Source organism: Centrocercus urophasianus, unplaced genomic scaffold (genome assembly GCF_019232065.1).
Source record: "Centrocercus urophasianus isolate 14NV4802_14NV808 unplaced genomic scaffold, USGS_Curo_1.0 seq_25, whole genome shotgun sequence".
NCBI classification, from domain to species: domain Eukaryota; kingdom Metazoa; phylum Chordata; class Aves; order Galliformes; family Phasianidae; genus Centrocercus; species Centrocercus urophasianus.
The window spans coordinates 5,046,235-5,061,391 of record NW_024884811.1 but is presented as its reverse complement, the minus strand read 5'-3'; the positions used below and the strand labels follow the sequence as shown (position 1 = coordinate 5,061,391).

The 15,157-nt window shown below is 40.1% G+C and overlaps 1 protein-coding gene across 1 annotated transcript in view; it reads left to right on the top strand.

Moving 5' to 3' along the window:
- The window catches only part of SERINC5 (serine incorporator 5), a 43,710-nt gene that overhangs the window by 21,348 nt on the left and 7,205 nt on the right, over positions 1-15,157 (top strand). The window contains exons 3-10 of the mRNA XM_042825899.1: positions 1,677-1,855; positions 2,122-2,204; positions 4,646-4,739; positions 5,926-6,137; positions 6,928-7,023; positions 11,148-11,274; positions 12,819-12,885; positions 14,954-14,993. Of these exons, the coding sequence (XP_042681833.1) occupies positions 1,677-1,855; positions 2,122-2,204; positions 4,646-4,739; positions 5,926-6,137; positions 6,928-7,023; positions 11,148-11,274; positions 12,819-12,885; positions 14,954-14,993 (898 nt within the window). The remainder of the gene's footprint in view (positions 1-1,676; positions 1,856-2,121; positions 2,205-4,645; positions 4,740-5,925; positions 6,138-6,927; positions 7,024-11,147; positions 11,275-12,818; positions 12,886-14,953; positions 14,994-15,157) is intronic.

Sequence of the window (15,157 nt, the reverse complement as noted above, 5' to 3'; positions counted from 1 at the left end):
AGAAAAGGCACTGCTGACGCCCCGCACATTTTCTTACTAGCCCTCTAAATTTTTTGTATGTGAGTTGTGCAACAAATACTTGTTTACTGTGTAATTTCTCAAGCCCTGGCTACTTGTTTGAGTCGTTTCTGAAAGAGCTTCTCAGGGTGGCACAGCTTGAACTCATTTCTGTAATGCTGGGCAGCTGTGCCGAAACCTGCTTTTCATCTCCTTCTGATTGTAGCCCACCTAGGATTAGCTCAGTGTCGTGGTTTGGCTTTCCTGTGCTGCGCTTAGCAATAATTTAACTATGTGTTGCCTTGAGCTACTGAAATACTTCCTTTGGGGAAATTGCTAAAAAGGGTGTTGACTGTTTTGGGTTACTGAATGCAATTGAAACTTGTGGGCATGCATTGTGGAAACCATGCTTTCAAAGCCTTGCAGCTGGAAGGTGAGAGCTTATGTGTTAATCTTACATTTCCTGCATCTTGGATGGCTCTCTACCCAGCTGGGAACGCTGCCTGATCCCTTGCTGTTAAGTCCTGTTTGTACTTCCATGTCCTGTTTTTGTAGGCTTACTAGTCTGCTGAAAGAAGTAGACACGGGCACTTCTTTCTTGGAAATGTTCAAGGATGGTGTTACCCACAATCTTTGTATGTCTTTCTCTCAGAAAAATCATCCTGGCTTGATTCTTCCCACATCTGATTCCTATTTCATCTGCTTGATTTATTTGTACAGTGTTTTGTCCTAGCAGGTGTTGTTTCCTGATTTTGTCAGTTACCCATGCAGATAGCAGTAATCAGCTCTGAAGGTTTTGATGGGTTGCTTGATTTGTCTTGCTAGCCGTAGCCGAGCACTTTGTGCATACATAGAGGCCCTTCTTCCTTTGAAATAGCTGGTGGTTTTCTAATTAAATGCTTCTACTTCTGCACAACTCCTTGGCTGTGAGAAGGCAGGGGTTGATCTCCACAAAGGCACCACACAGGAGTCAGTCCTGTCCACAAAGTCCTGCTTTCTAGGCACTCAGAGTCATGTCTACCTGGTGAAACCATGGCCAAAATGTGTGGCAGTTTACATTCCCCTTACAGCCAAGCACAAAGACTCAAGAGCAAATATTTGACCAGTCAAGAAGAAAGTGGAATTTTCCTCCCTGTTAATTTAACATAAAATCAGGGTAACTGGCACAACTCCCTTTCAGAAACTGTAATGCAAGAGAGGGAACTTATTTCCATATTGCTTGGGTGTGCTGGCAGCATGAGGCAGAGCTTCCTCCCCTGTTTGTGGCCCCTTTGGCTGGTGAAAATGCCAATATGGCTTTGTGTAAGCTGGATTACTGAAACAGAGTCTGTTGTTGTAAAACATGGGAAGAAGAGAGAGGGTCCCACTGCGGGTGAATAAGTATTAAGGGACTGCGATGACTAAGGCCAACATCTGAAGGAAAGTGAGGTGGGCTTGTACACCAAACCCATCTGGAAGTAGATGACAGTTGAGGTCCTGGAAAGCTCTAAATTGTCTTTTATACTGTCCTATATCCCTTGAACTGTCAAATCCAGGCTGAGGGGTATCAGCAAAAGGTATCAACGAATGCTGTCAGTGTTAAATGAAGGAAGTGAAAAGTCAGTGGTGCACCAGCTTATGAAGGTGTAGTTTTGAGGTGCTCTATGTGCTAACAGCTTGTACTGTGTTTCATTTTCCAGTTTCCCTTCTATGAACAGATGTGCAAGGGCATTCAGGCGGGTGAGATGTGTGAGAAGTTGGTGGGATACTCTGCAGTGTACAAAGTCTGTTTTGGAATGGCCTGTTTCTTCTTTTTCTTCTGCTTGTTTACCATCAAAATTAACAACAGCAAAAGCTGCCGAGCGTATGTTCATAATGGGTGAGTATTTGTTTAATTTCCACTCTTTTTTTAGATTTGTGTTGCTTACTTTCCAATTGAGTGTAGTATGAGGCAAAAAGCAAGAGAAAAAAAAGGTTGATTTCGCTGCTTTTGTTGGGTATAAAGCAGCCAAGGGCAAAGAACAGCAGCCAATCAACAAAGGTGGTTGTTTGTCTTGCTGGGCTAGACATTTTTCATAATACTTGATCTGAAGACCTCTAATTCCTATTGTAACCAGATGATTTCTTTTGTTTTCTCTCATCCAGATTCTGGTTTTTAAAGCTTCTACTTCTGGCAGGAATGTGCTCAGGAGCGTTCTTCATTCCTGATCAGGACACTTTCCTCAATGGTACATCCTTCTCATTTTGTAATGCTGCTTTATTCTGTACTGCCTTGAGGGTGGTTATAAATCCTGAAAGCCTGCTCAGTGTGAGCATGGCTGTATTTCTTCAAGTAAATCCAGTGTAGTCCAGGAGAAAAAGAATATTTGAAACTGTATGGGGGTGACCACACACAGTAACCTCTCACTGTTGGTGCTAGCCACAAGGAGACCAAGTGGGCTAGTAAAATACTACTGTGGAGCTGTTGTGCAAATTCTTCAAGAAGCAGAGACTGCAATAATGAAGAAGAAATTGTTCACTTGAGAGCACAGAGTTCTGTATAAGTTAGTTTTGTGCAAATAGCTCTGTGTAGCACAGTGGCTGGAGACTATGATGTGTGATAAAGAAGCCATCAGGGACAGGGTGGCCTTCCGCCTGCAGGCGCTGGCTGCCTGGAAGCATGCAGTGCCATAAAATAATGTGAGATGTCACAAGCTTTCAGGCTGATTGTGTAGATGCTATTATAATAAGTAGATAATAATGTAAAACTAGGCTTCTTGCAGCCTGTACAAGCATGCTGCTAGGAGTGCTGTGTCCAATGCGTTTCTAGTTCTGGAAGACACCCTGGTGCAACTTGGGCCTGCTAGTACTGGTCAAGTGCTTCAGTACCACCTCTGTGGGGTACACCAGGGGCCTGGTGGGCTGGCAGCAGCAGTCCTGGTGATGACACCAAGGTGAGTTTGTGCTTTTTGGTATGCCAAGCGCATGTAGGCCCTTAAAGTGTCGAGTCTGGGCAGTTACTTCCGCTGAAGCACACTGGATATTGTGTGCTTTCAGCTCCCCCAGTGTTTTAACTAGCCAGGGTGTTTATAATAGAGTGAAAGGAAAGAGTAATGCTGGGGGCAAAGTGTACACTGGACAGACGTACTATGAACATGCCAATCTGGGAATCTAAGGTAAAAATCACTCAAGGTAAACCACAGGGAGGCTTATTTCAACTTCTTGTTCTTACTGGCTGTTTATGTCTGGTCCTAGTTCAGTCTGGTGCCTCATAGGTGAAGGGATCCTTACCCATATTCCTTCTCTTCCCACAAAGTCACATTCTGGCTGTGTGAGATTGTCATTAGTTTATAATCACTGCTTGGTTTAGGTGATAAAATGTATTACACCCACAGGCGAGCAGGACACCCTGTCATCTGTTGAATAATCTTTTCCATGGCAAAAAGTCATCAAGAAGTATTTGGGGAAGAAGTGAAGCCATTTTTTTTCGTGTTGGTGGGAACTACAATGTAACTTGGTTTGGAAATACAGCGTAACAAGCTCTCATCCCCACGTTACTTTTTGGCTTTTCTCTGTAAGGCAGTGTCTTACATATCCTGTTCAACTATTCTTCAGGAAGCTCCTGAGGAAGTTCCCGAATCACAGATACACAAAGGGTCTTAGCATTGTCTGATTCTGTTTTCCCTCTTTTTTGTTGTTGTTGTTATTAGCTATCAAGAAACATAGAGTTTTTTTTTTCTAAAAAATGTGGAATGTTCTTCGCATGTGTAGGATTTTAATTACGAATGAGGGGCACTATGTGCAAACACTACATCTGTGGGAGTTGTAGCATTAAATCTGCACTGGCCTGCCAACCTTGTCTATGATAGCTCCATAAAGCATGCCCCAGTGTCCTGCCTGTGGCAGTAAGAGATTGTTACTGAGAGTCTCGCTATTTAGTTACTTGCTGCATTGGTGGTCTGCTTTTTCCTTCAGTACTTCTTCTAAGTATGTTTTATTTTAATGTGGTGGTGTTTTTTTTGTTTTTTTTTTTTTCTTTTTTATTTTTTCCACACTTGTTTGTTTAATTTTCTTCTTGATTGTTTGGTATTGCTCATAGGAGATTTGTTGTCCAAAGTATTCAGGCAGTTACCCACATACAGTATAGTAGGTCAGTGGTTAAGTAGTCAAATAACCTGTCTTAAAACTAGTTGATAAATAGCTAGTGTTCTTGTTCCTTTGGGAGTGGCTCAGGACAACATTTGTAAATAGATGAGCCATGCCTTCATTTTCCAGTGGTACTGGAATCAGGGGAAAGTAGTTGCCCTTTTTAGCACTGTATTCTAGTACCTTGCAATTTTAGGGTTTAGGCTTCAGGAAAATGCTGTCAGGACTCCTCCACCCCTACCAGTCGCAAATAAAAGTTTCAGTATTTTCTGTCTGATTATAGTAACCTTGTGTGTGGAAAAAAATCTGGGCTAGGGAGTCTCAGTAACTGTCATAACAGGCTTCTTCTGAGTGTGTAATAGCTTTCAAGAGGAGTTCAACAGGGAGCTTCTTGAGAGAATCTTGAGCTGGCCTTTTGGCTAAAACCGCTCATTGAGATATTTAAACTGTGTATTGTCTTCACCTCGTAGACAACAATTTCATCTTATCTTGGGGAAAAGGTGGCTACAATTCTGACCAATTTTCTGTTTCTCTGCCCTTGCAGCCTGGCGCTATGTAGGAGCAGCAGGAGGTTTCCTTTTCATTGCCATTCAACTCATCTTGCTTGTTGAGTTTGCACACAAATGGAATAAAAATTGGTATGTGTTGCACAAATAGTTTTTTATATATAATGTAATATAGTACGCAATATATTATTATACTCTACTATATATATATAGATTACATAAAATTTAATATATACTATATAATATTATAATATATAATATTATGATGGACTCCTGAACAACATATCCCTTGGAATAAGGGAAATGAAGCATTTGAAAGTGGTATAAATGTTGACGTTTAGAACTGTGCATTCATCTTTCTTCATCCAGTTTTGTCTTTTCCCAAAGGAAATGTTTCCTCCTTACTCTACTCTGTGCTGATATGTTCTTAACCTCAATCACCCTGCTTCCAATAAATAGTAGCATATTGGGATGCAAACACTTTATTTTAAGCTGTTCAGTTTTCTGTGGAAATACACTTGCTAGAAAACAGAGTGCTGCAAGAGAGTAAAACTGGATTTGCAAAGTGTAGCAGTGAAACTGTATGGAGTGGTACAAACTGGTAAATCCGGTTGTTTGTTGTTTTTTTTTTTTTGTATCAGCATAATGCACATTGCATGATTTATTTAGTTATTTATGTATTTTTGGTTGTGAGAACTGCTGCTTTCTCTAACTTCATTGTTTTCATCTAAACATGCAAGATTCCATTGTCAACACACATATACTATGTTTTGGCGTGACTTAATTTCAGTTTGATATTATGGTTCCAGTCTTTAGCCTCTGCTTATGGATTAAAATACTTAAGTTGTATTCCTGTGTACATACAGGAACTTTCACTGCCTCCTCTGTACTTTTCTGTATTCCATTTTTTCCACTACAACCCTTGCTGTCTTCTCTTGTCCTAGTTAGCATGTTGACTGCTAAGAAGGGTTTTAGCAAACTTTTCTTAGATATCTATTTTCATGGAGGAAGAGTTGAGATCTTACATGGCAGATATTTTTACAGCTAATTACAACAGCTGCTTTTCTGTGTAGCAGCATTTAGCATTAGCACTTTCTACAATAGATGTTCATTTCCACTGATAAAAAAGCACTAATGCTAAGGAAAATTTCCTTCAATTTCGTGGATGGAACCTAGTAGAGGCTTCTGTTAGTATGCTGATATACACACATTTCAAGAACATAAGCATTGTCTTTTGTGGTTGATGACATGAACTATTCAACTATTAGAACTTTATTTTTTGGGAGATGAAGTAAGGCATTTGTCTCTGTCTTCCCAGGACTGCAAGTGCAAATCACAAGCAGATGTGGAGTGGTTTGCTCGCCCTGGTCACGCTCATCTTGTACTCTGTTGCTGTGGCAGCCCTGGTCCTCATGGCTCTTTTCTACACGCGTTCAGAGGGCTGCTTGTCTAACAAGATCCTGATTGGTGTCAATGGTGGCCTGTGCCTCTTTGTGTCACTGGTAGCCATATCACCTTGCGTCCAGAATCGTGAGTGCTGACCTCCTGCTCCTTTCTAGTGCTGCTGAAGTTGTACGCCTTGAGGCATGATAGTTCAGAGCTATTGCTGTTCCTATCCCTGTTTCCTTATAAACACTATGCTATGCTGTTGTTGCTTACCAGTTCAGTTGCTAAAACTACAGAGATGTATGATGTTTTGGGTACACCATCAAGCACCTATAGTGTAAAGAATGCTCCTGTGCCAATGGCTGATAAGGTGTAGAGGAGTTTACATAGCACTTGTAACATTAGCAGTTGAGGCAATGGCAGTAATGCTCTGTCACCTCTATTTTAGCATTTGCTTTTGGCTGCTTGCAATTTACCATCTATAAAGTTTGAGCCTGAAGTAGTTGACAGAAGTATTTCATTCTTCTCTGGTATGTTCAGTGTATGCTGTTAATATCTTGCATTTATTGGACCTGGAAGTAGTAATTTAAGTGTCTCCAAAACAAGTTTTTGTGGGCAAATAAATCTATCGTGGCAGCCTGTAAATAGCATTTTGGAAAGTTGGTGCTTTTGGCAAGACCAAAGAGATGATTCATTTCTTATGTGGGAATCTTTAATGCCATTTTAAAACAGCCAGCAGAACTAAACAGCAAACTCTTTTCACTTACTGGAGGAAACATATCTAAACTTATAAACTGCTTTAAATAAAAAATAAATGATATTCCCCTCTTTTGAAAGACAGTAATGTGCTTGCTATTTTTTAAGGGATGTGAATTTATTTTTCAGATTGTTAGAATATCTACAAAAATGATCTTTTATTCTCTTTCTTCTAAAGGCCAGCCCCATTCTGGTTTGCTGCAGTCAGGAGTAATCAGCTGCTATGTCATGTACCTCACTTTCTCAGCACTATCCAGCAAGCCCCCAGAAACCAGTAAGTGCTTCATGTAAATCCCTTCAGACAAACCATGTGTTAAAATCAAGGAGGCCTTTAGGAAAGCTGAGCACTGAGGAATGTAGGAGTGCTGGTTTTTATCTGCTCTGCCCTGTACAAAAGAAACTGTAGATAATACATTTGGGCAGTGTTTGAGAGACTGTAAATGCTCTCCTTGTATTGTCAATGCTTTGGTCCAGGGGAGCATAACTGAGAGTTTTTGGATTGCATCTGTTGCATGAGAGTCATTCTGGTTTGTTTTCTACTGATAAATTTCCCAGAGTCCTGGAGTCCATTGATGTGGCAAGTGCTTTTGCTCATGTAATAGGATGTAACTAAATATGCAATATCTTTGGTGATGTGATAGGAAAAAAGTTGGGACAGAGGCTCTTAAGTACCTCTACATGAGGTCAGGTCATCAGCTCAACCCCAAAGTTTACTAGATCCACACCAGTTTATAGGTGCCTTGCACCCAAGTGGCTTTGTTCTATTTTGCTGTGCTGGCGATCGGAGTGGATCCTTTGTTTCTCCTAGAATTATTACAGTAGACAGCCTTTGCTATCCAGTTGAACAAAAACTTGAGTATTGTTCATCTTTTGATTTTGAAAAGAAACATTCTGAGTAAAGACCTGGTGTTATGCCATAGTTGTTTGAAGTCATGCTGTTCTTCAGCTGAGTTCCTGTAGTCTACCATTCTAACTATGTCCCTTATGCTGCAAAAACACAGCAAGACTTTACAATGAATCAAGGAGACAATGTATAGCCTTGCTTAAACAAGGCCTCGTAGCTTGCGCAAGCAGATAAATCTAGGAAGGAACACAGAAACCATAGGAACATGAGGTTCCAAGAAGATAAGTAGAGTTGCTGTTTGCAACTCAGTGAAGGATCCTCTGAAGTGATAAAGAGATGCTGTTTAGAGCAGGGTGAAGGGTCCAGTGAAGATAAGCAGAGTTGTTGTTTGCTCAACTCAGTGGGGAGGGTCCCATGAAGATAAGGAGGCAGGGTTGCTGTTGTGACACAATGCAACCTCCCTAAAAGTTACAAGTTCCCAGTGAGGAAGGTTTTGTGAGGATGACTAATAGCCTTCATCCAACGACCACCAGATGGGGCCCAGAGACCCTCCTCACATTTTAGGATGCATGCTCAGAAGGGTGGGACAACATGGTAAAAAGTTCTTTTAAATTCAGTGCATATGTAACCAATTTCTCTGAAATGTAATGAATATGTATACACTGTGCCTATAAATGTGTAGCTGCCTCTTTCCTTGCTGGGCATGTTTGGTGGATCCCTCATGCACTCAGTGCTGTATTAAAGGAATTCCTGCTTGACATAACTCATGGCATGTCAAATTACTGTTGGATTTCTCAGCATCACCATGCTCTTCTCAACCTGTTTCCTCTTCCCATTTAACAATTAGAATCACCTGTTTGGATGGGTAATATTCTTTTCATTTACCCAAGACTTGTCTGGATTTAGATCATTAATGAAAAAAAACCACTATTATTGCTCAGCTTTTAATACTGAAAAGCTAAAGCAGTGATAGCTAGAAGCTCAGTGGCAGAAATGAGAAGTTTTACAGTCACTTGCCCAGAGGGAAAATGAAAGAGAGGGGAAGAATCTCTCACACTTGTGTAGACACAAGCACATAACACAAACATATTCCAGAGCTAAGAACAAAAACCAGACTATTTTGTTGGAAGATATATCTAATAATGTAAGCAATGTTTTTGAATGAGTATAGAAATTGGGTTAGACGTCATCTGAATTATTCATAAGATTTGACACTGTCCTAGAAAAGAAAGGGAAGAAAGTGGTGTATGATATTAAATCATTAGTTTTGTGTTATCTCATGCTTGTGACAATCAGAGCTTTTAGCAGTTTAAGGAATGAGTGCTCTGATTGTTCTGGTACGCATTGCAAGTGTGGTTATTATGTTTGGCAGAGTTTGCATCAGGCATGCTCTTTCAGACTCCCTGAATCAGATGTTCCTCATTGTGTTCATCCCAGTCTTTGTCAAACTAACTCTCATAATGGCTTGTGGAGCTTTTGCAATGGCACATGCTGGAGCTGACACAGTAAGATGTCCTGTACCACATCACTCAGATTTGCCATACACTGATTTAATGCTGACACATTCATTGAGCAGGGGCCTGCAATTCAGCCATAGTGCAAACCAGATCTGAAGAAAATGCACATCACAAATACTTGTTTGAAACATACAGCATGGTTGCAGATGTCAGAAGTAAAAGACAAACAAAAGGAAATGTCCATTGAACTTCTGTTTATCACAGCCTTTGATTTTGGTGCCAAACTGAGCTAGAAGGCATACCAAACAGTAATCTACCTTGTTGCTGCAACCGTGATGGATGCAGATGGGGGATTCTGCACATCTCTTGCCAACATATTCCCTAAAGGTTGTCTTCCCTTCCTTGCTCCTGGTGTGGTTTTGTTCCTGTCATCTGCTGATAATGATCTTATGCAGCCCTACGTGGAACCAGGTCAGGGAACTGACTTTTGAGTTTATTTTTAACCTGCATGTAGCCTTTGCTGCTTTTTGCCCTCTGGCCTTCCAAATAGTTCTGCTGCCGCACTGGGGAAGGAAAGGGAGATGGGAACACAGTTTGCTTGGAAGGGCATTGGCACGAAATCTCTTGAGATAAAATGCAGCTGTGATCAGATGCTTTTAGGGTTATGCTGCAGACTGTTGCTATGCTTTGACTCAAAGTAGGTGTTGGAAATATCCACATAATTTATCAGGACAGTATCTCTGATTATTTGCAGTTGCAATGGCAGGCCTCCTGCCAACAGGAGAGCACACAGAAAACAGCGTTACATCTTTTATCCCCCATTGCCTGACGCTCATCTCCTTCTCCCCTGGTTCCTCATTGGCTGAGTACTGTAGGTTCACACTCTTTTGCGATGCTTCACTAATCTTACAAATACCGAGTAGACACCAATCCTTGCCTCCCAAACACAAATATCTTAATTGGTTAAATGCCTTCTAACAATTGCTTTCTTAACAAACAGCTGGTGATAACTTTCAGATGCCTGCTTTACAAGATAAACATAAACATAACCTCCTAATTGTTTAATTGCCCCCTAGCATTTGTGTCCTTTACCCTGGGTCATTGTTCTGGTCATCTGTCTGTCCTTGCATAGAGATAAGCTCGGGAGGAGGACAGAGGGGAATATCTTGATGCCTGCCTGTCGCATTTCAATGTTCTCATGGAGTGAGGCAGTCTGGCCTTGTGTAGAGGCCTTAGCTTCTCTGATGTTTGTTAAATCTTTTTTTTTTTTTTTTTTTTGCTGGGAGTTTCTTATCCTAACAGAACAACTCTACAGTATGTTTTCTAATCCCTAACACTATACCCACATTGTTTGGAACATTTAACAACTATTGCAGTTTTGCAAGAAAGAATTAATCACATAATTCAGTTATAATGTTTCTAAAACATGCTGTTAATACATACAGTGTTTCTATTTCTTAGATCAACTATTTCTAAGGATAAGTTACAGAATACAAATACATTGTGTTCTACTTCTTCAAATCAATTGCCCTTTTTAATATATAATGCAGAAACAACATTCCATTCCCATGGTAGGTAGTTTATTTCATTTCAGGAACCTAAAAGTAGTATTTGCAAACATTACATCTCTTTTTCTCTACATATTTGAGACCAGACTGTGAGTTACTTTTTTCACCAAGTGTGAGTTTCGTAGTTATCCTCAGGGCACTCTTGCATATGCAAAAAATTATGATCTGAGATGCATACTATCTTGGTTTTGTATGGCTTCGTAGTCTTGGGTGAAGTGTTGGGAAACTTCAGGCTTCTTATTTCAGCAGTCTGTTGCCTTGTTTGTCAGCTTGAGTGAATAAGCTTTATTACCCTACTAAATTGCACTGTTTTGTTCTGGAACACTGATCTGTAAGGTTAGGTTTGCAGAATTTATTCAGTATTATTTTTCTGAAAGGTAGAAGGATGCAACTGAGTTGTATCTACTCATTATCAGAAGTTAAAAAAAAAAAAAAAAAAAGTTTCCTGAAAAACTTTGTGCAGAAGAGTACTTTGAAGTGAAGTGAGCATTGATAACTGTGGTTTTCTTGTTATTTTTGTTTTATGAAGTCCTGGATGAAAACAATCAGAACATCACGATATGTGTGCCTGAATTTAGCCAAGGACTACATGGAGATGAAAACCTGGTTACAGGCCTGGGTACTACCATTCTCTTTGGCTGCATTTTATATTCCTGGTAAGTCTTGGAGTTTACATTTGCTATAAATGCAGTGTTGTCTATCTAAAGATGGCTTATAGCAGTCCTCAAGCAAAGTAATAGCAAGAAATAGAAATTTGATGGAAGGTTCCTGTTCCCTTAATTTCAAAAAAGCCCAGCAACTATTGAAACAACCATATTTCATTAAAATTGAATAGAACAATTTAAATCTGAAGGTGGAGGGAAAAAGTTTACGCTGTCCATGAAGGTGATCAGTCTCAAGGTGCTTTGATTCTGTATTTACTGTCCTGTAGGAATAAATCCATGCAGATGTGTCTGTCTAAGAAAGCTGTCTGGAATTTCTGTAATAACCTGGCAGATGCTATCACTGTTCTTCTGGTGTTTTTGGAGTAAATAAATAAACAAACACATGTGGGAGGCTTTAGGGCTTCTTTTGAACAACTTGTGAGCATAGGACTACTATCAGCATTTATCAGCAATGTCTTCTCTGAAATCTGTCCCTACCTGTAGTGTTGTGATGCTCACCTGCAATTATTGCAGCTTGCATCAATAAATTAAATCATAGACCAAGGGGGAAGGCAGATGCTGATAATAAAGACATAATGTGTTACTGTTATGACTGTGAGTTGCCAGGAAACAGCACTGCCTGTCTGTTGTAAGCTTCTGAGCAGTTTCTGCTTCTGAGTCCAGAGTTTATGTACTGAAACTCTAATAATTCTAAAGTGAATACGAGAGGCATTCTGAAGAAGTAGCACAGCAAATCCTCCGTCATCAAATATGAATATTTGCCTATTTAATCCTGATATCAAACATGTGGGTTTGTACTTTGGATCTACTTTTCATGGAACAGCATTTTCCAGTGCATCAGGAGGGTGTTTAGGGAGTAACTTTCAGGTAGCCAACCTGCTGGGGAAATGCACCATGATTTGGGAAGATGAGGGCTGCCAAGTAGAATTCAAAGGAAATTCTGACCTATTGCTTATGGCAGATGAGTGCATGTGGAGCAGTTAGCATCCTTTTCTTTGTGGAAAATTTTATTTATGATCCTGAGAGGGGAAGGCTGGCTGGATAAGAAATATTTCTTACAAAACTAGAAGAGATTTTCCCCAGACGATTACTGTCATGCAAGAAAGTGATTTTTAGTGACTGGAATAGTGACAAGCAGTTGGTGATCTGCTCTGAAAGCTGACTGCTGCCAGCGACAGGTTTCTTTACTGGCAAAGCCTGTAGAAAAGCATTTTATGAACGCTGAGCCCAAGCAATGGCTGTGAAATTAATATAGAAACATTAGTTGAGCACAGCAAGGAAGATCTTGTCTAAAATGCAAATTGGATTGCTGAGCTATTTGCTGCTGTCTGCAGGTGATGAATTCACCCCCTTTCAGGAGTGACCTACTTTCAAGCTTGTGATTCATTCATAGTTGGCCTGTGGCCATCTGTAGGCTGGTTTATGCTTGTGCAGAATAAACTTTTCACATGCTTTGCACTTGTGTTTCCTGTGGTGAAAAATCACCCTTGTAGGTTTCTGCAGAGAGTTCTTACTCTGTCTTCTTTTGCTCTTAGTTTGACCTCAACAACACGTGCAAGTTCTGAGACATTGAGAGGAATATATGCTGCACCTGAAACTGAAGTGAGTTCCTGCTTCGTCTGCACGGATTTCATTGTGTGCTTTTCCTGCTGTTGTTTTCATGGCTAACTAACCTGTAATTTGGTAAAAAAAAAAAAAAAAAAAAAAAAAAAAGAGTGCTTGTAGCACACATGCTGCTTGCCTCTGGATCTGTATGAATATATGCCTGCTCTGACCCTTCTGCAGCTGTTACAGGTCCCTTGGCAGTGCCTTTAAGTAGTAAAAATGTAAAATGTAAAAATGTAAGTAGTAAAATGCTCTTGCATTTTAGCTGTTTGCATAGCATTGTGAAGACTTCCTGTAAATCTTTTGCTCTTCACAAGCTTGTTTTCTCATTAAAAGATAAAGTCTGCTGGGCACTAAGAAACTGAAGACATTCCTGGACATTATTAATCCTGATCGCTTTTGTTATGCACATGAACTTTGATTAAATAATGAAAAACAGAGGTGCAAAGCTCAAAGCATGTATGAGAATCCAGAAATGCAGATGGTATTTGCAGCACCTGGATGTGAGAAAGCAAAATATGGTTAGCTTTAGGAGTGTGTCAGGTGCTAGAGAAGTTTCTCTTTACCTCTGAAAAAGCCATGACTTTGTAGCAGCACAGCGTGGCTTTGGGGCTGACATGTGCTCTGCTGCAGGGGGAGCACAAGATGCTGGATGCAGCCCATTAACTGGGAAGGCTCAGCTTTTGCACAGCAGCAGTTGCCAACATAGTTATTTCTGCACCATTTGGTTTTAAAGAGCAGTACAAGAACCACTGAACATAAATGTAAAGAAATGACTGGCAGAGAGCAACTAATTGCATTGATTGTTTTGTCTGTAATAGAGGTCCTTTGTCTTTCCAACCATGAATATAAACATAGCTTTACAGTTGCTAGTGGCATACAGGAAGTCTTTCAGTGTCCATGCTGAAGACAGCTGAGTGTTTGGAAGGGCTAGTTGTATGTGTGCCAGCGTTGCTATTAGCATCACTGTGTGTGTGCAAGGACTTAAGTTCTGACAAATGAAACTCATTAAAAGGTTTGAGGGAATGGAGGATTTTCTTCAGAATCTTAATACAGCCAAAGGGAAATTCAAGCTAAAGGCTTGGTGTAACAATGGAAAAAGCCCATTAATTTGTTGAGATACAGAATAAGAGTTTTCCTTAAACTCTTGACCAGTCCCTTAAGAATGAGCTTTTTGACTTCTCATGAATTTATGAACCCAATGAGTATACGTAATCACAGGTAGAGTGAAAGCTGTAATTTTTTTCCATTGGAAACTCTGAAGGCTTGACGCATTCCAGAAGTTACATGCTATCTTTATCAGACCACAACAAAATTAAATCCTAGAGAGGGATTTTATTAGAAAAAATAATGTAGGTGAATGCAGTACACAGCACTGAGCTGTACTGTGGTCTTATGCAAAAAGTGCACCTAGTTGTATGTTCATTGTTCTCTCTGCACCATTTTTTCATTTACATGAACTCTCGACACAGGGAGTGTCTGACCCTTCTGTAGACAATTTCAGCTTTCCTTTTTCCATCAGTTAAAAAAAATGTTCTTTTCAGTGAAGCAACAGCTTTCTCCTTGTACTCAGTCTAGATCCATTTCAGCAAATTTTTTTGAAGATAAGTACATTTGCATTTCTGTTATTCACAGCGCCTGCAGCAGTTTTGCAAGTTCATTGTATCTTCATTTCAGAGAAGAACTTATTTGAATGACACTTAAATGTGAGTCTTAAGTGTCTTTCTGAATCCTTAATGTGCCACCACATTAGGTTTTCCACCATTCTGTCATAGTTTATGGTGCAATACTGCCAATACTTGATCTTGAATTATATAGAAGAGATTGGTTCCTAAAGATTGATTTGTTTGCTCCCAGCTCTTTCCAAGTAGGTTTTTACAAAGCTTAGAAGCTGCTCTTACAAACAGTTTGGCAAATCTTAATTGCAGTTTCATGCTGGTTGGAAAAACAAGCCATATTTTTCTAAATTAGTGCTGGTAACTTGGACATAGCAAGGCCTTCTTCACCAGTTGTTCTGCTTCTTTGCTTGCACAGGCTCACACCTTTGCTGTTGTTTATTCCACAGGTGGCTCGTTGCTGCTTTTGCTGCGTGCTTGATGGAGATGGTAATTACATTTTCACTGCAAAATTTACCCAGCCTAGTGGCTTTCAGATCAAAGAAAGAAAGTTTAAGGCACAAGCATAGAAAGTTTGTTGTATCCTTGGTTTGTATCATGTCAAAGTGAAACAACTGAAGTATTCCGCCTTAGACTAAGGACGAAAGTAGCAC